Source organism: Vidua chalybeata, chromosome 12, assembly GCF_026979565.1.
Source record: "Vidua chalybeata isolate OUT-0048 chromosome 12, bVidCha1 merged haplotype, whole genome shotgun sequence".
Lineage (NCBI taxonomy): Eukaryota > Metazoa > Chordata > Aves > Passeriformes > Viduidae > Vidua > Vidua chalybeata.
The window spans coordinates 14,349,978-14,373,081 of record NC_071541.1 but is presented as its reverse complement, the minus strand read 5'-3'; the positions used below and the strand labels follow the sequence as shown (position 1 = coordinate 14,373,081).

General features: G+C 42.8%; 1 protein-coding gene across 4 annotated transcripts; it reads left to right on the top strand.

Moving 5' to 3' along the window:
* Positions 1–116: 116 nt before the first annotated feature.
* Positions 117–23,044, top strand: RHOA (ras homolog family member A). 4 transcript variants are annotated; one of them, XM_053953568.1, is made up of 6 exons: positions 122–221; positions 7,348–7,477; positions 16,911–17,068; positions 19,857–19,977; positions 21,219–21,349; positions 21,781–23,044. In XM_053953568.1, exons 3-6 carry the CDS (start codon positions 16,913–16,915, stop codon positions 21,952–21,954), a joined length of 582 nt encoding a protein of 193 aa, XP_053809543.1. In that variant the 5' UTR covers positions 122–221; positions 7,348–7,477; positions 16,911–16,912; the 3' UTR covers positions 21,955–23,044. The 4 variants fall into 4 exon arrangements, with proteins under 4 accessions (XP_053809542.1, XP_053809543.1, XP_053809544.1 ...); XM_053953569.1 differs by lacking the exon at positions 122–221 and adding an exon at positions 1,255–1,341; XM_053953567.1 differs by lacking the exon at positions 7,348–7,477 and having other exon boundaries at positions 117–221.
* Positions 23,045–23,104: the final 60 nt, after the last annotated feature.

Sequence of the window (23,104 nt, the reverse complement as noted above, 5' to 3'; positions counted from 1 at the left end):
TTATAGCGGCCCTTCCCGGCAGCCCCCGCGCGCGGCCGCGCCGATTGGCCGCGGGGCGGGCGGCCGCGCGCGGCCGGGCGGGGCAGCTCGGGAGCGCGCCGCGCGCGGGGCCGGGAGCGCGCACGGCCCGCCCCGCCCGTTTCCGCCGCCGCCGCCGCCGCCGCTCGCGCTCGGGCCTGTGGAGCAGGAGGCGGCGGGAGCCGGACCAGCGCAGGCCGCAGGTACCGGGGGGCTCTCTGCCGACCGGGGGGCGCGGGGGGGGGGGGGGGGGGCGGATCGCCGGCTTCTCTTCTCCCCTCCCCCCTTCCCGCCGCCGTCGCCGGGTGGGGCCCGCCCGCCCCCGCCGGGAGTCCGCGGCCTGCGGGCGGGGGCGGCCGGGCCCGGCCGGGCCTCTCGCCGCCACCGCCGCCGCGCACAAAAGGGGAGGGATGGCGGGGGTGGCCCCTCCGCGAGTTCCCGGGGCCGGTAACGGGGCCTTTTCCGGGCCGCGGGAGCGGGGGAGGGGAGGAAGGGGCGCGGCCCCGGGGCTCTCCCGCGGGAGCCGCCCGCGCCCCGCCCGGGACCCGGTACCGCCGCCCGGCCGTGGGCGATGCGGAGGGAGGCGGAGGCGGCGCTGCCCCCCGGCCCCGCGGGGTGACACGGGCGGCACCGGGGGTGCCCCGGTGAGTGGCAGCTTGTTGTGTGACGTCAGCAGCGCCGGGGCCGCGCCCCGCCCGCACCGGGGGTCGCACCCGCGGGTCGTCCCGGGCCCCCCGCGGCACACGGGGCCGTGCCGGGGTGCCTGTGGAAGGGTTGCCAGGGGTTTGTGCGCCGTTGAACTTTTATCTCGAGGAGGAATCGGCCTTTGGAGCGAAACTGGAAAGTTTGGGCGGTGTTTTTTTGGTGGGGCGGCTGCAGCAGGCCGGGGAAGCGCCGGGGGTGGTTTGACACGACCGGAGCCCCGACAGCCTCACCTGGGCTGAGAGCTGCCCCGTGTTAAACTACACCCTGCAGAAACCTTTTCTTTTGAGGGCTAGAGGAACCTCGAGACTACTGTTCGAGTTTTAAAAATAAGACCCAAAAACTTCTCCCAGAGGTGTGGAGAGTTAGTTATTACAGATACTCAGGATGAAGTATTGCTCCCAATCCAATGATACCACAACTACTGTGATATCCCTTTAAGAGGTGTCTGGAACGGGGGTTTGTTTGTTTTTAGTCGCTGCCTCATATCCAGCTTTTGTTTCTCTCCTGGTACAGTTCACCTGTTTGTTGCAGGGAATTCTTCACCAGCAGTGGTTCCCACCCACCCTTTCTCTGTGTGATACAGTATTTGGAGAAAATCTAACACTAAGACCTCCCTAGGTAATGTTAAGTTTGTTGTTGCCTTTCCCCCCCACTCCTAGAGCTTAGCCTAAGTAGCAATTCTGTCATCTGTGTGACTGAAATGGTGAACTTCTTCCAGAAGCAGACTTCTGTTGATCTTCTTTTTGTCTCAGAAATCTCAAAAGTTAATTTTATGTGCCCTAAATATTGTTTGTAACTCAAAGTATTAGGTTCTCTGATGGCTTTATTTGGGGATTTTTTCCCAGTATGGAAATATTAAGTCTTTCCCTCCCTGAAAAGATTGCTTGTGAAAAGATTTGCTTGCTGTTGAAGATTCTTCTGATACATGTATGGTTTCTTCCTGCCCTGTTCTGTTCTTATCCAGGTCTCCAGCCACACAGCACTGGCATTTCTCGTTCAAATATTCAGAGTCTAATTCTGGTACTGATTTGGACCAAGGCTGCATGTTTAAAAAAAGAAAAACATTAGCCTTATTTCACTTTAATTAGTTCACTGGAATGTTTAACAGCACATTCAGCATAAATGTTTGACATAAATTTGTAAGATTTGTACAATCACCCATAAATTTGGGTGATTGGTATCATTTAACACTAGAATACATGGGTTTTTCAAAAATAATTTTTCAAGACATGAATGCATCGTCACATAAGGGGCAAAATAAATTCAGTCACAGCAGAACTGAGTTGAGCAGCTCTCATGTTATCCCTCCTCACCAATCTCAGGCTCTGGCCGAGTGCCACAGCAGCCAAGCGCCAGAGGCGGGGAGTTCTCTGAGCCAGGAATTGACAGTAAAAACATCCTAAATGATCTTAACTGCCACCAGGATGTAGGACTGGGGATGGCTCTTCAGATAAGCAAATTCCAAATGAAAACATTTTGGAGAGGTGTTGGAAGTATCATCATCTTTCCTCATTTTTCTGATAGTAACTCTTGGTTTTTCTGGTTTTTACACTTAATCTTTTTCTCTCAATATATTTAAGTTGTCCAGAACCCTGTGGGCTCTTCCTCACACCATGTCTGCTCTGTGCTAGATATTTCTGACCTTGGCTACCTTTTCATTAGCCAAGTGTACCTTCTCAGTTTCTCTAACATTTTACTCCCTGCTGCTGTAGCATCATCAGGTCCTTTCCAAGTCTCCACTCAACCACCATCTTTTACCTTTAGTACTAAATTTCATCTCTCTCTTGTTCTGCTCTGTTGCCTTATAATGTGTCTTTAAATGTAGTTTGAACTAATGTGGAGGAGAAGTGTAATGGGGTGAGTTTGAGGAAGTTAGCATGTTGATAAAGTACAGCAAGTGTGCCCTTGAAATCTTAAATTAATCCATGATGAGCTTGTCCTAGTAAAACACATAATAAGGGTGAAACTCTGTAATAGAGAACAGTGCAATGCAAAATAAATGTGCCAAATGACAGCTGACCTTCATTCCATTCCCAGGGTACAGCTGTGCACCTGCACACACCTGAATGCATGATGAAAATCCTCTGCTCCTTGCCTTTTGGTATAATTCCTCTCCTGCTATAAATAGTGGGTAGCTGAATAGAAAGAGGTAGTTGCTTATTACTTTTTGGTAAATCTCAAAAATAAGCAAAAATATCCCAAAATACTGTCTGTGGTACACTGGTTAAGTTACTGTTACTTTTACACTACTGTTCAATGTCTGGACGCTTTCTGGTCTTGGTGGGATCTGTTAAGACTCATTCTGAACAGTGAATAAAGTAACAAAGGCGAATTGGAGTTGGTAGAATGACACTGCCCTGTCCATCCTCTCTTCTGTCCTTTTCCTATCACCATATTTTCATTTGGGAAGGACATTTGAGACTATAAAATTTGAACTAAAATATCTATAGACCACCTTTTCATTAAGATATTTGCCATCCACACAACTAAAAGCCAGTCCTTCCTGAGTCATCTAATTAAACTAATCAGAAGAAGGTTTGCTGTTTTTCTCTGACCACCTTTCATGACCAAGATCCCTTGTAAAACAAACAGATGGAGAATCACAAGTATACCCGGTAAAATTGGGCAGTACACCAAATATGAGGTTTTGCTTTCCCCAGGCTCTGACAGTTGTGGGTTTTCTGCTTGCTTTTTTATTGTTGTTTTTTAATCAGAAACAGAGCTCAATTCAGTCTCTTTGCTCGGTTAATTAGCAGTGTTTTGCAGCCATAAATAGTTCTGTCTCACCTGGCCTGAACTGTCACATTTGGAGCAGGTTGCTAGTGTGGATATGTACAAAGGGATTCCTCCTCCTCATCTTCACAGTTTTAAGGAAGATTGTCTTTGCATGTGTCAGTGATTTGAAAGAGCTAGCAGCTGTCCAAGTACCAGTTATCTCTGTTTGCATTCTTTGCTAGCATTTCATTTTTCTTATATTTTACACCTGGAGGCTCTTTATTCTTCAGCTCCCGTCTGCTCTGTTGAAATTGTGTGAAGTGAGATCACAGTGGGATCTTGACTGGGTGCTGACCAAGTGAATTGGCTCATTTTTTGAACCTCAGTCCAAGAGCTGTTTGGAAAGGCTGGGTTCCATGTAAACCACAGCAGAACTAGGCTTCTGCACTTGAAATTGAAAATGTTGTTGGGAGGATTTTAAATTATACTGTGGAATGTTGACAGATGAGAATGAGCATGCAGTTTGGGATAAAGAAAGTATTAGAAATAAGAATACAGCCTTCAGAAAGTTTAAGTCGTGAAGTTGACCAGAAAAGTAAATAAGAACATGAAGTCTGGCAAGTCAAATGAAAAATACAAGGACCTGCCAGAGAGACTCTGAGAAACAGGAAAAAAAATTTCCAAGTTCATCAGAAACAAGAAAGGTTCAGGATTCTGGAGGGCCAATAGATGGAAAAGTGAAAGAAATATTTGATGATGAAGCCATGAGTAGAAAGATGACTTATTCATCTTTCATCTTGTCCCTGTTTCCCATGGAGGAGTCCAGGAGTCCAAAGAGGTTCCCTGTGCCAGATACTCTCTTTATGGAGAACAGGAGTCATTGGAAGATCTGTCTCTGCTTGAATTTTCAGCAAAGTAATTTATAGAGCAAAGTAATAAATACAGTTACAAGATGCCAAGACCAGATGGTGCTTGCCCAAGGGTTCCAAAGGAAATTCGGGCCTGAAATGACTGAATTACTAATTACACTGTGTAACTTCTCAATACCTTGAAGCCACAGAAATAGAAGAGGATTTATGTGGTAGCAGTTCTTAAAGATAGTTCAGCAGGATATCAGAGTTCAGTGCCTTTTTAAAAAGTAGAAGAGAGAAAAAAGCTAACCAGATGGACCAACAACTTAAGAGTAGCAGAAAGGCAGTGTGGCTTTTGCAAAGGAAATGGTGCAGCTCCTATCTGCTGGAGGTTTTGAATGACTCGAGAAGCACAGAGAAGGGAAGTTTGGGACAAGAGAAGAGGGGTCTGTGTTACATCTCTACTGTACAACATATTCATAAATGAGAAAGGTGTTGAGGATGAAGGGAAGAAAAGACCAGAGCTGATTAGGAAGAATCGTAGCTTGTCCTTCTGACACTGAATTACAGGCAGCAAAATGCCAAATGAAATTTGTTCCAGATAAATACAAAGCAGGAGGGTAATCTTAATTTGTTTATGCACTGATGGGGTGAAAGTTAATTATTGCCACTTAGAAGGAAGAGCTTGCCATATTTCTGTGAAAATGGAAGTTGTGTTCAACAGTGATCGTATGAGTTTGTATGAGGGGCTTTGGGAAAGGAACAAAAAAAGGAAAACAGGGATAGCATCATGGCTCTTAGTCCTCAACACAATAATTACAGTGGGGTGGCACGAAGAAAGATGTGCTTTGAGATACATTGCGACTGGAAAAGCAAAGTTGAGGCTGAAAATAGTGATCAGAGATAAGGAATGGATTCCATACAAGGGATGCTTAAAAAGATTTGAACTCCTTAGCTTGGCAAAGACATGACCAAGCAGTCTGGCCTAGATCAAAACTGATGGTGCCTCTCCCTCAGTCTGCACTGAGACCGCAGGGCCACAGAGTGCTTTGAATGACAACAATTTATGTGGCTTCAGAACCAAACAGGTGGAATGACAGGAGAAAACACTGTCAAATGTTGGGCTCTCGGGCATAAAGAATAAAAAGAAATAATTACCCCCAAGCTGTCAACTGAGAAAACACACTCATGGTGGTATCAGTGCATTTGCTCCTTCTTTTACTCTGTCTGAGATACCTGCATGTGTCAGGCAATGTTGGGCTTGCTGGGTTTTTGATCTGAACCAGTGCAGTTTCAACAGATGTCTTGTGGTGGGAGAAGAGGAGGAGGGAACACAGGTGAGTGTCAGTTGTGGGTACAAGTAGATGGCTGTCTGGAAAAGTTAGTGTTAGTTTTTCTTGTCCGTATGTGCTTTACTGCCAGCACCTGAAGACAGAGCCACCACGCCCAAGCAGAAGCCTGCCTTGCTCAGCATGAGGTGCCCCACATCCCATCTGACATGCAGGAGGTGTCTGGGAGGAGAGGACATTAAGAAAAAACTGGCCGAAATGCAAAGTGTTTTGCAGATTACGCACGCATGGAAATCCACAGATCTACTATAATTACCTCAATATTAAGCCCTAATCTCATTTTGTGCAAAGTAATCTTGGGACTCAGTATTGCATAAGAGAAGTGCTCTTGTAAGTCGTTGTGCCTACAGATAGCAAAGATGTAGTCAGTGGGGGCAAATGAGCCCATGGGGGGGGGCAAGGACAGCAACAACAGCCACAGATCCTGAGGAGAGAATCCTTCTTTCTGCCCCCAAAATCCAAACTTTGCCTTCAGCCTTGGAGAGAGACTCCTCATGGTAAGGAAGACAAGGGAGAAATGCTCAAATTAGTCTTCTTCCCTGGGTTCTGAAATGGTGTTAATTTACTAATTATGTACCAATAGGGAGGTGAACACTATAGGGGTGAACTTTGCAGGTAATTGATCAGGAGCACCGTGCTAAGTTTGGTGTTAAAAAAAACAGGATGCACGTTGACAGTGTTAAGACAGAGTTTTGCTTGCACATATTGCTGGTTTAGTTTTTAAAAAATTTAATTTAAACATGTTTAAAAAAGGTCTTTCAGGAACCTTCTTTTGCAGTGTTTTTCTCCTACCAAGTTGAATGTGAGTTAAATAACCTGGCTTGGAAAGGAAATGAAGGCATCTGTTTTGTTCACACTTATAAAACAGTGCGAGAAAGCCCTACAGATGAAATAAGAGAGACTAAGTAACTGAACATAGAAAATAGGAAACAGAAGCTCAAAATTGCAGAAAGTAACTGGGAGGAAAGAGGAGCTCAAATAACTATGAAATTATGGATCTAAAAAGTTGAAATGTGGTGAGGCCTTGCCATGTGTCCTGCTGCGAGGCCTGCCTGCCTTTACTTTCAAGCTGGCTTGTCTTGTTTGTTCTTGTCCTGGTTTCAGGTCCCAGCTTTGCTCACTGCTCTTTAGGGTCTGAGAGGAGCATCCAGTTGTTTTCTTCTGTGGTTGTGTCTCTTCCAGACTGTCCTTTTTCCAGTTCTGCTGTAGTTGTTCCTCATATGGTCACTGTTGTGTAGTTTAATCATCCGTGTGCCCTGCTCTGAGTCATTTCCAGTTCATTTATAGCCTTTTGACATGGGAGGATCACAGCTGCACACATCAGAAGATGCAGTCATGCAATGGATTCCGACATCATCTTAATGATTTCTGGCTTGTTCCTTTTCTCCTAGTTCTTAATACTGGAATCTTCAAAATTGTGGCACTTCGGAGTATTGAGCTTTTATTTAAAAGAAATTAACTACATAACCTTTGAATGCTGTCCTTGAGTGTCAGTGATCAGCTCCCGGTCCATAATTTCATATAGAAAGTTGAATCTGGTTTTTACATTACATATCACTTCACATTTCTCTCTTTCAAATTTTATTGCCAAGGCACAGAGCCTGTTAAAGTTCTGAAATCCATCACAGTTAGCCCTTGCCTTTATTACCTCTACATCTTGACATCACCTGTACATTTTGTTGTATAGCTATTTTTCTTCACTTTTTCAGGTCATTTATGAACGTTGGGCTGTGCAGGTTCCACAGGTGTTTTTCTGAGAGCGCTGAGCATTTCCTTCTGCCTGGTTTCCTATCTTTTGGCAGCTATTTATCTATACACAGAGAACTTCCGTGCAATCAGGTATTCTGATTATCTCATTAAGTTTAAAAAAAAAAAAAGGTTGAATGATATTGCACACCTAATCTGACCAGATTTGGTAATAGACACCTCTGTTTTGATATATATCTTAGCTCTGAAGATCTCTGGCCTGAAAATCGTGGGGGGCAATGTAATTTTTTTTCCAGAAAGCTCTTTACATACTGCAACAGTTTGAGTTTGAAAGAATGTTAATATGCAGCAATAATAAAGAGAAGTAGGACAATCTTAATGATTGGAATCCCATCAGACTAAGACATCAATCCCAGTTACAATAATGGAATAAGTAACAAAGTGTTCAGGAAAGAATTAAGGCAGTGTCACTCAGCCTGGACTGGGGGAAATAGAAACAAGAGGTGTTAATTGTTTTAGTTTGGTTCTTAAGTGCAAATGTTCATCTTAGCCTTCAGTTAGTGCTTGACAGTAATTGCATGTCATTTTCAGTGAGAAAAGAATCCAGAACAAAATCAATATGGTTCATATTAAATTTATTAGAAAGAGGGCAACTGTGAAAGGCAAGTGGAAGCTCAAGTGAGTGTGTATGTAGTGAGAACATGAAGGAGTTGGACTCTTGGGCTGTGTTTTTGAGTGGTCACCAGGAAGAAATACAAAATGCCAGTAATGGGAAATTTGCAGAGGCTGAAGAAGTAAGGAAGTGACAAGGAAAACCTCATCATAATGCAGAAAATGTAATTGACTGCTGGAGTGAGGAGCCTGGTATGGCATTCTCTGTTACTGCTATTTTGAAGTCAAGATGATCTGCACTTGAATTAATGCAGGGGGTGAAATGTACTGGGGAATGACCAAGCAGTGGCTTGTTTGCACTTGAAATGCATCTCAGGGTGTGGTTCTCTGATACTGTGTGAATGGATTTAAGGCTCCTGCTCCTGGAGTTGTGCTGCAGCAACCCTGGGGCATTTGGAGCTGGGATGGACCATGTGGGATGGGAAGGTGACACCTCTACCACTTTGTTACTCCTTATGCCAGGAATAGACAGTCACTACTGTCAAATGTGTAAAGCTAATTTAAAAAAACCCCAACCAGCTCTGTGTTATGGTGCTCCAGTCTGGAAAGGCTGTTATGTGAGCAGCAGGAAGAGGGTGAGCGGAGGCAAATTGTTCACTCCCTTTCCATTTCGGAATTAGGAGGCAGTAAAAGAAACTAATAGGGACAAGCTTGAATTTGAAGGAAGTGGCTTTAGACAATGTGTAATTAAGTTGTGGGAACTCCCTCCACAGGATGTTGTGTGTGCTGGAAGTTTACATGGGTTCAAAGGGATTCTGGACAAGTTCATGGAGGAGAAATCTGTTTGAGGTTACCAAATTCATGGGAACCACATCTGACCCAAGAAGCTCCTGAGCTGAAGGCTGGAGAGCATGGAGGGAAAAGCTTCTTGGTCATTTTTCCTCTTCTTTAGTGCAAGAATCCAGTCCTGAGTTTATCCAAAATGCCAGGCACTGAGGTGGAGAGACCTACCTCCTAACTCAATGTCCTGCAGTAGACTCACACGTATGAATCTCTAGGTGTAAGTTTAGGTGCAAAAACAAGTTGGTCCAGTGGTCAGTGTCCATGTTAGAGCTGCTTGTGGGACACAGTGCTAGGTGTAGAGTGTTGCACATGTCATGATTTGGGTGTTTTAACAGAAGATAGTTTGTGTGTTCCTGGGAGCACTTGGCAGTGCTGAGGCTTGTTCCTATAAAGCCCAGGCGGGTGCTCTGTACAGGGAAGGAGAGCAAAGCAAAATGTTTTCAAGCCAATTTATTAGAATCCAAAACAATTTTCTTCTCTGAGAGGAAGATGAATTGTGTGTTGTCACACAGGATTTTTCCTGAAGAGGAAGGCAAGGGCAAAGGCTGTAATTTGATAGGATGAATCCTACTTTGAGACTTCACATGATATCTCAGATTAGGCGTGCTGTGTCCGCATGACACTCGGCACGGATCTGGTGCTGACGGCTGATTCAGGTTTCCTCCAAAACATTGCACTGGCAGGCTTTATGCTGCATGAGGAGTCTCCTGCCCCAGCACAGCCATTGCAGAGGCAGCATGAACAACAGTCTCTGTCCTTAACGAAAATGCACTCTATGCCCATGCCTATTAAACACCTATTGTGTACTTTTGGATAACTCCTAACGACTGTATAAAATTAATCAGTCATTAAGGGTTCACTGGGTCTGGCAACCAGTGTTGCTAAGACCTAATGCAGCTAAGCTGACCCTGTTCCCAGTTCTGGTGATGTAGTACAAAGAGGCTTGAGCTGGTTATTTGTGGAGTTAGCTGAGACCTGGGGAGGTTTATTAGCTGGGGGTGAACACAGCTATGCTGCTCCTGATTTAAAGCTGGCTCTGGAAATGTACAGCTCTATTTTCAAGGCACTTTTTCCAAGCTAGTAAAACATGCCAGACTTGAGCCTGGTTGACATAGGCTGAATGAACTGTTATCAGAAAGCTGAACACTCAGCTTGCTTTGTCCAAAGACCTTCCCAAAGGACCTGTGTTCAGTGTTTAATCCTTTTGGGTACTATGCTGACCTTCTGTGTCAGTTTTTTAATTGTACTTCAGTCTTACAACAGAAAAATTCCATTTCTCTGAGGGTTAAATTTAATGTGCAGTATCAGTAGCCTGCCCTATGCTTTGCCACCTTTGAAACTTTTTTCAAGTGTTAGATTTCATATGTAACCCTCCCAAAAAGCCCCAGCAGATTGCTTTTTCTCACCAACTGCTCCCACATAGTGCTGTAGTTAGAAATAGGTCTATTTTGCAGTACTGTCAAACTGCTTTATCTACTGGCTGCAGTAAGGAATATAAATATAGCTATTTCTCAAAGGCCTTGTTAGCAACACTTTAAATAATGTGGCTTTTTGGTCTATGAGTGGAAGTGTCCACAGGCAAACTTGCACAGAATTAAGAAAGTCTTCATCATTACAATGAAATGTGTTGGCTGTCCCCTTGATAGAGGTGACCACATTCATGTTTTTAATTCTTTGATTCTGGTGGCTTGGAATTGAACTGAGGTTCCATCCCAGTAATGCTTGATTTCAGGTGGTTCATGGTGTCAAAAGAGCAAATACTCTGAGCTCAGCGTGTCTACCTTGACTGTCAGTGTGGCTGTACAGATCAGTTCAGACAATAAATAAATGGTTGCTTGCCGCATGTTTTGGGGTATGTATGGATTCCAGGACCTTTTAGGAACCCTGTAGCAGAAACATGGGCTGTATCTGATTCCTTTATGTGATTGAGTCACGTTTTTCCATAATTTTTTTTCTTACTTTTATTTCAGTCCCAAGGCTGTTGACTTCCCAGTTTGCAGCTTCTGTAAGAGGTGAATTGGGGTCACAGTTTCTTTTACTTCACAACTATTGCTATGGAAGAGCAGGGTCATCCTGTGTTGGTTATGTGGGGGAAAATGGCATGATAGTACACATAGGCTTACATATGCTGAAGGAAGCTGATTGATTTAAGGTAGCAGGATTAGCATTTCAGCACCAAGCTGCAGTATTTCTGGTATTTGTTTATATGTGCTTTCACTAATGAGAGGTGAGCAGCAAAAAAGGATTACAGAATGTATAGTTGCTGACATTCTCCATTGGGACTTCAGTGGAGGAGAAGGCTGAGATGCTTGCCTGCTGTTGGAAACGTGGGAATCCTGAATTTTGTTCTAAGGGAGTGGTTACATCCTTCACTGTTCTCCTCCTGGCCTGTTTGCCTGACCCCTTCCCTGGTCATAGTCTTTGGACCACTTCACCCACTCAGATGCTCTATGTTCAATCTCTTTCTTCACTGACTACACAGCTGCCCTAAAATCAGATCTGTTTCTTTGGGGCTGATCTACTTTGGACTCCAAACTGCTTTGCTAGTTCTCAGTGTTAATGTCTGACCTTGCTAAATGGCCAGAAGAAAACTGTGAGAAAAGCCTGCTCATCCCCTCTTGATCCCTGGAGTCTTTGGGGAAAACTCTTTCTTCCTCCACCTCAGACTTGAACAAAAGTGAGTATATTTTAAGAGTAAATGCAGGTACTGAGGCAGAGGCAGTTGAGGGACTGGGACAGAGTCAGTTCTCCCCTGTGGTAGGTAGAGGGCAGGGCCTCGCTGGTCAGGGTGGGAGACACGAGCAGGGTTTCTTCTTCTGGTCCCTCAGCCCGGCTCTTGTTCCTCCTGCTGCCCAGGGCAGGGCTAACTGAATGAAGGGAAATAAGGCATGTGAGAAGAGTGCCAGGCTGTAATTCACTCAGCAGCAAACTGCTTCACTACTGTGTAGAGGAGTCAGCAGCAAGGCAGTCTTTCTAAGATTTCAAAACCTTTACCTTCCAACATTTTGGTTTTAAGGATCTGAGCAAGATTAGGTGGGAAAGAATTTAAAGGATGTTCTCCCCCTATCCCCTGCAGTGTTCTTACTGCATGCTGAACAGCTTCTGAACTGCTTCTGCTGAGTTGTTGCTGACATGCAATAATACAGAAATACATATTTTCTTTTACAAAATTCTGCATTATGTAAAGGATCTGTATAGCATAGCAGGCAACGTAAAGTTACTAATGGTTAATTGGGAATTGAAATTAAGTATAGTTGTGATACCTGTGTGATGGTAAAGGACTGTTTCTTCCATCAGTTACTTTCTCCAGGATGAGATCCAGAATGAGACAGACAAACCTAGCATATTTGTTACCAGCCTATCCAACTTCAGAATGTCAACAGTGTGTCCACAATCGTCACTCATGCTGTGTGGCCTTGGGACCTGCTGGAGAGGAGGCACTAGAAAAGTTGTTCCTTGAAAAAATAAATAGCATGCTGAAGAGGCAAATTCCCTTGCAGTAAAGAGTAATACTTGGGGGCAGTATGTTTAAAACATGGAAAAAATATTTTTCCCATTTCTAATTCTTCTGGAGTATTTGGTGGATTCCCTTAACAAGCAGGGCTTTATGCTGCAGGAATCTTGGAGCCTCACTGCACTTAGAAACAGCAACCTCCTGTAACAAGGATATTAGTGTGGCAACTCAGCAAACAGGAGCTCCTTGTGTTGTAACCTCCTGTGATGTTAGTGGGATTGAGTAAGTGATGTCTAAAGCTCCTGTAATACCTGTGAAAGACACTGGCTGAGGCTGGGGAAATGTCATAATTGAATCTCTTCCATTCAGATGAGTCACTTGAGTCATGTTGTGAGAGTTTCCACTTTGAATCTAGCAAACTAGCTGGTTTTGAGAATCCTATAAATGCAAAGGTTGGAAGAGTGGTTCATTTAAGAGTAGGAAAAATTGCAAACCTCTTGCCTTGCTGCAGAAGACAGCACAGGTTCTCCTAGAAGATCACTGCAGCCATTCTGTTACACTAATTGGGATAAATTATTTCTTTCTCAATGTTCTGCATACATCATCAGTGATGCAGTTCCAGCAGCTTTCTGGGTTTATTGGACTCTCCCTGCTCTATGTGTTGTGTGAAAGGATGACTGTGTAGTATTTTGTTCAGTTACAGTGAGGCAGTAGTAGCTTGGGTTTGGGCTGTTTGTTGCACCTTCTCAGGTAGTTCATGGAGGTTTTTTAGCTCTAAATGCAGGCATGTGCTCACTGGTGAAAAGCTGTGGTGCAGCAAATAGTAAATTGTGTGTAATGTGCATCTTAAATGAAACTCTTTAGGCCAACAAAGTGCTTTGATTCCCACATACTGCTGGTATAAATTTGATGTATTTTCATGTTTCAGAGTACTTGATGAAGAAAACCAGAGCATGTTAGAATGCACCAGAAAGACCTGAATGCTGTTAGTGTTGTCCTTGTGACACGCACCACTAAGATGCAGCTCCATTCTAACAATCCATTTTTTTCTCTATTGTGCTACCAAGATGTTGTTTTTCTGAATCTTTGCCAGACCTGACAACCCTTTACAGCTGCCCACTGGAGAGGAATGTATTTATTTTAGCTAAAAATAACTAGCTGAAATATGCTGATCTGTACACTGAATCCTCTAAATTAGGAAATTCAAGGAATTCCTAAATTAGAAAGTGTTCAAGGTTGGATGAGGCTTTGAGCAAACTGGTCTAGTGAAAGGGGGTTGGAATTATATGATCTTGAAGGTCCCTTCCAACCCAAACCATTCATTGATAATGATAAGTAGAAAGAAGTGGTTGTCATGTTTGGAGACTTCCTTCCGAGGTGGGTGGAGGTATCTATCTGGTGATCAGAGCTGACATCCTGAGGTGTTTATATCTACCCAGCATTTATAATCTGGGCTGCTTCTGAAAATTTGAGATTTTAAGTGGTGATCTTTGCCTCTTGAATTGGATTTTATACAATACATTTATTCTAGAAGAAATTGTTCTGTGGTAATGCTGTGGAAGGTGAAACTAAAGTAAAAAAATACAAGGATGCCATGGGTCACCAAAAAATGATAATGTGGTTGAGGCTTTTTGTGATGGTCCAGAAGGATCCTCTAGGAGCTGATGTTGAGGGAATTTTAATTCCCTAGATTTTGAATGTACTAGATGGAGGGGACTGTTGGGCAGGTTTGATCTGTCCTGGTGACGGTCCTGCACAGAACTCTGTGAGCAGGAGAGCCTCATGGGGCAGGTCCTGAGCAGTGGGAAGGAAGTGGTTGAGCACACACTGCTCATTGGATCCCAATGATGTCAACACGTCTCAGGAGGCATTCAGGCTGAGAGTTTCATGATAGTCTTTTCTCAGGAGAAAGATAGTGAGGAGATAAAATAAAGCTCCTGAAATAATTTTTATATATATATCATAAAATTTTCAAGCTTTTTTGGGGAAGGATTTGTAGAAAGATCTACATTAAATAATAGGTTTGTGGGTTTTTTTAAACAATTGTAGTTTCTTTGTAGACCTTAGGCATAGCTATGTAGAAGGCCAAAGCATAAAATTTAACTGGCAAAGAACACTTTAAAAATAATCTGTGTGACTGAAGTATTTAGAAGAAGATAGAGTTGATCTGTTACTCCATTGAAAAATACAGTTATCCATAGGTAATGCCAAAAGGTTACCTACCCTGGGTGATACTGCAGGTAACTCAAGGCAGCACAGGCCAGTCCCAGCCACCAGCACAGAAGGGAGAAGGAGGGAGGATGGCAGGAAGGACAAGTTATCCCATTCCATCAGCCACCCACTGTGTCTCTGGGGTGGTTTCATCAATGGCCTAGATGATTATCTGGGAATCACTACTATTAAACTTGCATCCAACAGACCATGATTAAACGGGAGGACAGAGCTAGAACCTGAAGGTAGAATAAACCATCAGTCACTGTAAGGATAAATAAAAGTGTGGCAGTGGATACTCAGCTGTGTGAAGAGAGAACTACTCACTGTATAGACATCTGAATGAAAAAAAGTCTGTGAGCTATCAGGAATTAAAAGCTGACTGTATCAACAGTGTTGTCTTCAGGGGAGGGGAAGAAGAAAGAAAAAGACACATAATTCCAGATTGGTCTTTAAGCAGCAGGGTATCCAAGAAGATCAATGAAATTAATCCTTCAGCTCTGGGCACTCTTCACAGAGCCCTAGGAGAAATACTGGATTCAGCTTTTGGGCTCCACACTTCGGTAAATTTGTGCCAATTGGACTCTGCCCAGAAGGGAGCAATGGGAAAGTCTAGGAAATATGATTTACAGAGAAGGCTTGAATAAACTGGCATTGTTTTGTCTGAAGAGAAGACGAAATGAAGGCATGTATTCTCAACTGCACTGGGGAAAGAGAATAATCCATTTCCTTATGGCCACGAAAAACAGCACAAACAGTAATGGGCATATATTACATCAAAGAGCGAGGGTACACATTGAGAGAAATTTTCTCATTGTAAATGTTGTGGAGCACACCAGTAGATTACTTCAGAGGTTTTGTAGGAGTTGAAGGGCAGATTAGCCAAAACTGACATTAAATAGAAGTTACAAGTAGTTGATCTTAAGTTGGTACAGAGGACAGATAATTTCCAGTTCTGTTAAATTCAAATACTACCATTGCTAGAAAGTATTCAAAATCATCTAAAACAATGGAAAGAAAACTTTTATTAGGCTTGAGTAATTTAAAACCTTCCACAAGTTCAGAATCTCTGTTAATATCCACTGCTTCTTCACCACCTAACAGTACCAAAGTTTGCTTTTAGATGGTAGTTTTACCTTTTTACTTGATTTCATGAGTCAAGAGAAGAGGTGAAAAGGATAAAATGTTTTTGCTGTGTCCTTTAAATCTCTCCTGTGCTTCTTTGAGGCCTTCTCCCCTTGCCAGCAGCCCTGCTCATCCTCATAGAACTTTGTTCTGGGCTTGTCATGGCAAAAGTTAACTCACAGGGTGCTCCCTCTGTGGTATTTTGGTCATGCAGTCATAGGTATTGTGGTGGCGTTGCTGTTTGCTCCATTTCCAGGAAGCTTCATGGGATGACTAAGCAGCTTCCCCTGGAGTGCCTTCATGTTATGGAGAAGAAAGTCGTTCTGGGTCTGTCCTCACTGCACTCTGGTGTAGGCAGGTCACTCCCTAAATCCCTGGCTTGTCCCTGCATCGGTCATAAATAAACGCCTGGAGAAAAGAGAGAGCAGGCACATACGTGGTGCTGGTTTTGTTTGCTTTGCCAGATCCAAAACAACCATCTCCTTCGGCCCCACCCTGACTCCAGGCTTTCCTTAAAGCTTTTCAAGATTTTATACTGTCTTTTTGAGGCCAGAGTTGCTCATGAGCAGGTCGTGGATTTGTATGGTCCTGATACAGACCAATCAATTCATCATTATCAATTCACTGCACAGCAGAGATCTGCGTGGAGCACCACAGGGGTCTCCACTTCTGAGTAGCCCCTGCTCTTACTGCAAGCTGACAGCAGGCTTTATTAACCTGGGAGCAGGTTAATGCCCAGGAAAGCAGGTTGAGGGGTGAGATGGATCCTGCCAAAATCCTTTGCAGAGTAGTGGTTGTAATGTAAGGAACTGTTTACCTTGAGATCCTTCTGTTGGTGCTCTGACGTGGCAGCATGTGCTCCTCAGTCCAGCTGACTGGCACTTTGTAGTTAAAGACAACTCAGTGTGATAAGAAAATGTTACTGCCCTTAAATTGAAGCATCTTGTATATGATTACCTGGAATACACTTCTGAGAGAGTACCCTGGGACAGTGCTGCTTACTCACTCATTATGTCTGAGTGCTGCTATCTCAGCCTTCAGAACAGATCAATAAATGCTAAACCAGGCCCATCTCCTCTCCTTTCTATTATTCTTGCACCTAGTGGGCTCACCAGTATGTTGATAAATGCTGGGGAGTGTTTTTTTCTTAAAAGGATGGGAATCTGAACTTACCAAGTCCAGACATGTCTTTCTCTCTAAAGGACATGTATAACCAATTTAAAAGGTCTTATTCATTGAAGACTTGGGGTTTATTAATTATTAGCATCTTGGTTAAAAGTTGTAACAGTTGAATTAACAAGTCATCGTTTTGTTTTTCAGCTATGGCAGCCATTCGAAAAAAGCTGGTTATAGTGGGAGATGGTGCCTGTGGAAAGACCTGTCTGCTGATTGTATTTAGCAAAGACCAGTTCCCTGAAGTGTATGTTCCCACTGTCTTTGAAAATTACGTAGCAGATATTGAAGTGGATGGAAAGCAGGTATGTGAACCCTTCTGTAAGAGGCAGAATGAACTGGTGTTTGTTCAGAATAGCATGGGCATCTCTACACTTCCTTAATATGTGGTTAGTGCTTATATTGTAAATATAATTTTAAATATTATTTTTATTAAAATATTGTATTAATATATTATTAAAATATTATTTAAATTTTAAAATATTTTAAAATATTAAGTATGTTCCTGTGGAAAAAAAATACTGGCCTTGCGAGAACCTGCTCATATCCAGTGTCTGTTTAACAAGGTGCTTCTAACTGTACACAAGCTGAGGGTCTAAAAGCCATGCAATCCGTCAGAGTAGAATGTTGCAGCAGGTGAGAGGGGATGGAGCAATGCAAAGATGCTGAGGGCATTGGGGATACTGGCCTTTGGAGCAGAGTCCCTATTTTAATAGGGACCTGGTATTGTAATTAACAAAGACTTATTCCTGGAGAGGTTTTTTTTTTTTTCATACCCACTCCTGGCAACATGCAGCATCCTTATGAGAACAGATGACAGACAGGTTGATTAAGGGGATTAATTTTTGTAGTGTACATCAGCATCATCTGTCCTGCTTGTCTGAAGGAACACAATTCTTAGCACCCAAGTGTAGCCACAGCTCACTGAGCTCCATTTTTAGTTTGTGCTTCAGTAAACTAATTATTAAAATATTTCATTTTAGTTTTAAATATTTTGAAAATCAGTTTTTAATCAGTGGAACCTCTTGAGTTCTTCTGTTTACCATACAAGCAGACACCTGCTCCAGGGGGCAGCTGTAGGTGCTGATCCCTGCGTAGGTTGCCTTCTGCACTTCTGTCAGCAGGGTGCTGGGTGATGTGCAAAATTGTCACTTTCCAGGATACTCCAGAAGCACACAGAGCAGGAGCTTTGCACCTTGGAAGCTCAGCTATTTACAGACCCTCTCAGGCAGGCACAGCCTGTGTCTGTTTGGGTACTGTAACCACACAGAGCTGACCCTGCCATGGGACTGCAGGTCAAGCATGTGGCAGGTCTTGGTGCTGATGGTGCTGAGCTTCCCTGTTTTGTCCCTGTGTGACATTGCCTTTGCTCTGGGCTCAGAGCCAGGACATTTTTCAGTCCCTTCTAGTTCAGATACAGTGATTGATGGATTGAAATCACTCACTTTTGATCCTGACTGGAGAAAAAGAGGTTTTTGAGCTAGTTTTGGACTTTATGTTAAATTTAATTTCCTAGTGTTGCAGAGATGGATTATTTATGGATTTAGTCAAGATAGTTAATGGTATTTGAGTCTAAAAAGAGCTTTCCTCTCCCATAATGTGAATCAGTAAAGGAAAATTTAGTTTTAGACTAATATTAGGACATGTTTTTTCCACAAGTGACAGATTCTACAGTTTTTTTTCTATATTGTATTTTAGACACTAAGGACTATTGTTTGAAATATGTATGATATCCATTTTTCTCTCTTATCACCAAATCTAACTTCCTCGTTCCTTTCTGCCTGAATCTCTGCATCTCTGAATGAGTGAACAGGGAGTCATGCCCTATCAGCTATATGCAGCCAGTAGCCAAAGGAAAATAGCATGAGCAGCTTGAGCAGTATCAGCTGATTTTATTTTTGTAACTAGAGGATATATTTTACCTAAGCTCTTGGTCTTCAGAAAATTTGATTATGAAAATTTGTAGGAGAGCAGTGCTTAAGCCTCTTCTGTTTGACAGCCACTTACCTCTGTCTTCCTAGAAAAGCGTTACCAGAAATGTCCAGAAGTCATATGAAGACAAAAGAGGTGATGGTAGGAGATGTGGTGTTTTAGGAGCTGATTCCAGTGTCATGTGAGGGAACCATCAAGAGACATCTGTTTAAAAATATGAACATTTGCCACAGAATTCACATTTGCAACTGCAGAGGTGACACTGAGAGGAGGAGTATTTCTGACCAAAATACAGAAGATTATTTTTGTATATGTGTGCAACTCAAGGCTTTGTCTCTTCACAATTTAAACAGACAGTTGCATTGCACATGCAGGCTCACGTTTGGGTTCCAGTTCTGCCCATCTGTCTTTATCTGAGCTGCTGTGGACCTTTTTCCTGGAATTTTTGAATGCAAGGATTTAAAGAAGGCACCCACTCCATTGTGAAGGCAGACTCATCAGAGAATCTTAAACAAAAGTAAATGTACCTAAAGAGTTTGATTATAGTTTTTAAAGTCCTTTGCTTTAAATGTTGGCTATTCTTTCTACAGTTTTAAACAATCCTATTGGGGTGCTCTCACCTAGCTCCAGCAAAAGTAGAAAAACTGAGAACATTAAGTACTTTACTTCTTAGTAACAAGAAGCTTTACACACAAATCAGTTTTGTTAAATTTGTGCACAAATAAGTACGATCTTGACATTTCTTAAGTCACTACAGGTTCCAGCTGTAAACCCACTGAAAATGTGCATAATCCTAAAAAGCATATATTTAGTTCACTTTCACTAAAAATGGTATTTCTGGGATGCTTGTCAGAGAGTTTCCCAGCCCTTTGGAGCCTATTCCCTTCGATTCTTCTGTCTTGCTTTTCTGCTGGTAGCTTTTATGTCCTTTTAGAGAATTGACAATGGTCATAGGTATAAAGAAAGGACTCATAAGCAGCAATAAGTTGATTTTTGGAGTTACAGAATGTAAAATTCTCAAATTCCTGTCAAAGGAGAACTTGTAGTCTCCTCCTTTTGAGTGGTATTGACTGAAATATTTCATTCACTCCTATTGTGTTCCTGGCTTCTGAATCAGAACTTTCCTGATGATCTGACTAACCCCTTTTCTTAATTTTGCAGGTTGAGTTGGCTTTGTGGGATACAGCAGGACAGGAAGACTACGATCGACTTAGACCGCTTTCTTATCCAGATACTGATGTTATACTTATGTGTTTTTCAATTGATAGTCCTGATAGTTTAGGTAAGTAGATCTCTAACTGAATCAGAACCACTTCTCTATATCAATATATTCCCCTTGGGAATTGCACTGTAGAATGTATTTTCCCTTGGGAGCTTCCCTAGTTTCAGAATTGCTGCTGGTTTGAGTGTGTAGTTTTCAGACATTAGGGAATTCTCCAGCAACATTGAGTATCAGGAGAGCTGCAGCAGCACTCTGTGTTTGCCCAGATTGTAAAAATTCTCTTCTCTCTCCTCCCTTCCTGCTCACCAGTATCTGGGTGCCAGGGTCCCTGGGAGCAGTGAACTGCCAGGCAGCTTTTCAGGTGTGCAGCATCTAGAGGCCAGCACACCTGAGCACCTCCAGGTGCAGCTGCAGAATTAGTATTTTGGCTGTAGTGCAAAAACGGGCTTCAAAACCCTTGTCTAAGTTGTTCCTTCAAGCAAGAAAATATGCCATATTACATAATAGTGAATGTCTCTTCAAAAGCTGAATGGAATTTCATGAAGATAAAAAGTGGTTATGCAGCCTGCAGGTACATCCACTGGTGCATCTCAACCGTCTAAGAGCTTATGAAAGCACAGCCAGATGTTTTAGGCTGTTCAGCATTTCCTGCTATACAGAATTTGTCAAGGTTTTGCTTTCAAAAGCCCCCAAGTCCTCCTTTCACTAAAAAACTAAAGTCATGTAGGGATGTGAGGAGGAGGTTGCTTGTATATGAGAACAAATTCATTTGCTGCATGCAGGGAGAAGTGGCAGATTGAAAATTACTTACCCAAAGCCTTTTTTTCTGTGTATCAGTAATTAGTGTGTTGAACAGTTCTGCTGCAGTAAGGGGAGAGCTGAGAGGGGTTTTGTGTTGCTTTAGGAAAAGAAGTGAGGTTAGAACTTCGGCTTCATTTTTGTGCCCATCTCTAGCTTCTGGAGATAATAAAATGTTTCTCTTGAAGCAAAATATTCCATAACTTTCCAATCCAAAATTCTGCATGCTGTTCTTCGAAGTCCCTTGTGCTAACCCTTGTCAGGTAGCTGCTGAAAGAAGCCAAGATGTTACATGTCCTTTGGCCTTCAAATTACCACAGACAGGCTTGTCTTTTTTGGTAACAGCAGAACAGGTCTATTTGCTTCCTTATGAAGAGTAGAAAAAAGGGCATCAGTGTGGATTATCAAGTTACAACGATTCAGGCAGTGTGTAAAAGCTTTAAAATAAAACTCTCCCCAGAAGTGGGGTTTTGTACAGTCATGCCTCTATTTATTTTCTTCAGAAAACATCCCAGAGAAGTGGACCCCAGAGGTGAAGCATTTCTGCCCCAACGTGCCTATCATCTTGGTAGGAAACAAGAAGGACCTGAGGAATGACGAGCACACAAGACGAGAGCTGGCCAAAATGAAGCAGGCAGGTTCCTTTCAGAGTCTTACAATAAATGGCAGAAGTGTGTGGTGCTTGTAGCAGAGCATTAAACAGGCACCCACAGCTGGCTGCTGGTTTCTGTGGGCTGTCTAATCAACACCTATATACAAAGACTGAGGCATGGATTTGGGGATTTTTTTCATAGGGTTTTTTGCAGTGATGGCAAAGAACTGTATAAATGCTTCATCAGAAATAGGCAATCACTTGCTCCTTTCAAAAAGTCTTGCAGCTTTCAAGCTCAGAGAGATCAGAAAACTGATCATGTCCTCTGGCATTGGATTTTTAACTAACGAGTTCATTAATCCAGAAATTACTTAATCCAGAAATTCTTTTGCATTTGTTGGGAAGCTGGGTGGGAAGGGGAGGAGCAGTGTGGGTTTGGGCTGTTCTCACCTGCTGCCTTTGTGCTCTTGCAGGAGCCTGTCAAGCCCGAGGAAGGCCGGGATATGGCAAACCGCATTGGTGCATTTGGCTACATGGAGTGTTCGGCAAAGACCAAAGACGGTGTGAGGGAGGTGTTTGAAATGGCCACTAGAGCTGCTTTGCAAGCCCGGCGTGGCAAGAAAAAGTCCGGGTGCCTTCTCTTATAAAACGTGGCCAGAGGAAGATGGCCAAGGCAGCACCCTGCACTTGAGTAATTTTGAAGTGCTGTTTATTAATCTTAGTGTATGATTACTGGCCTTTTTCATTATCTATAATTTACTTAAGAGATTTAAAAATCGAGTCATCTTGCTACGAGTATTTAGAAGCCAACCATGATTTTTATAACAATCTGCATCAAATTCATCTGTGCACCCAAGGTTAACCTCAACATTCCTCTAACAAACCTTTTCTGCACTCACAGGATATGCCAGGCGCTAATTGAAGACAATTCTCTATCTTCTTTCTTGTCTCTATAAAGAGAAAAAGCTGTCAACACAGAGGATTGGTCTGTAACTACTTTATAACTAACGTCCTATTCTAATTGAGTACAACCGTTACATGGCTGTATGGAATCGAGAGTAGCTTCAGTGCTATCACATTTAGGAAGATCTGATTTTCATGGCTTGGTATAAAACATTAATTTGAAAATGTGATCACTCTGAAATGACCAAGTCCCATTCAGCTAAGGAAAAGTGAGGGTTCTGTGGTTTCATGTTAGTTACCTTTTAGTTACTGTGTAATTAGTGCCAGTTTAAATGTATGTTACCAAAAATAAATCTATTTACCCCAGCTTAGATGTAGTATTTTTTGTATAATTGGATTTCCTAATACTGTTACTTGTAACCTCTGCGTTAAGGTGTTCTGGGTTTTTTAAGAAACTGTATTTGAAAATAAAGTCCGGTGGAAAGCAGCTGATCCTCTTCCCCTGTTCATTTGTAAGAGTCTGACCCATTTGAATGATATGAGTGGTCTGCACACCCAGGAGGAGTTTTTTCCATAACGTGCTATAGGGATGAGAAAAGACAGCCTGCTCACACTCAAAGCTTCTGAACTGTTCAGTTGCCTTAAATTCATTGCTGGACCCAGTTTCAAAACTTAAAAAAAAAAAAGAAACTTTTTGTGTAAGTTTGGTTACCATGTAGTGATCAGACTCCTAACCTGTGAACTTCTTGCTGTTCTGCAGCCAACTAAACTCTTTCTGTATTTTCATTTTTCCAAGAACTAATAGAATAAAGGCAGTTTTCTAAGCTCCCTGTATCCTGGTGTCTGTATTCCTCACTCTGGGTTTTGGTCCCAGCATCTGACAGCCTGAATTAG

What these genes read in the sequence shown, in the direction of transcription:
- RHOA (XM_053953567.1), top strand. Translation starts at nt 16,913, where the DNA reads ATGGCAGCCATTCGAAAAAAGCTGGTTATAGTGGGAGATGGTGCCTGT. An exon ending in TTGAAGTGGATGGAAAGCAG is followed by an intron (nt 17,069 to 19,856) that starts GTATGTGAACCC and finishes TTAATTTTGCAG; the next exon opens with GTTGAGTTGGCTTTGTGGGA. An exon ending in AGCTGGCCAAAATGAAGCAG is followed by an intron (nt 21,350 to 21,780) that starts GCAGGTTCCTTT and finishes GTGCTCTTGCAG; the next exon opens with GAGCCTGTCAAGCCCGAGGA.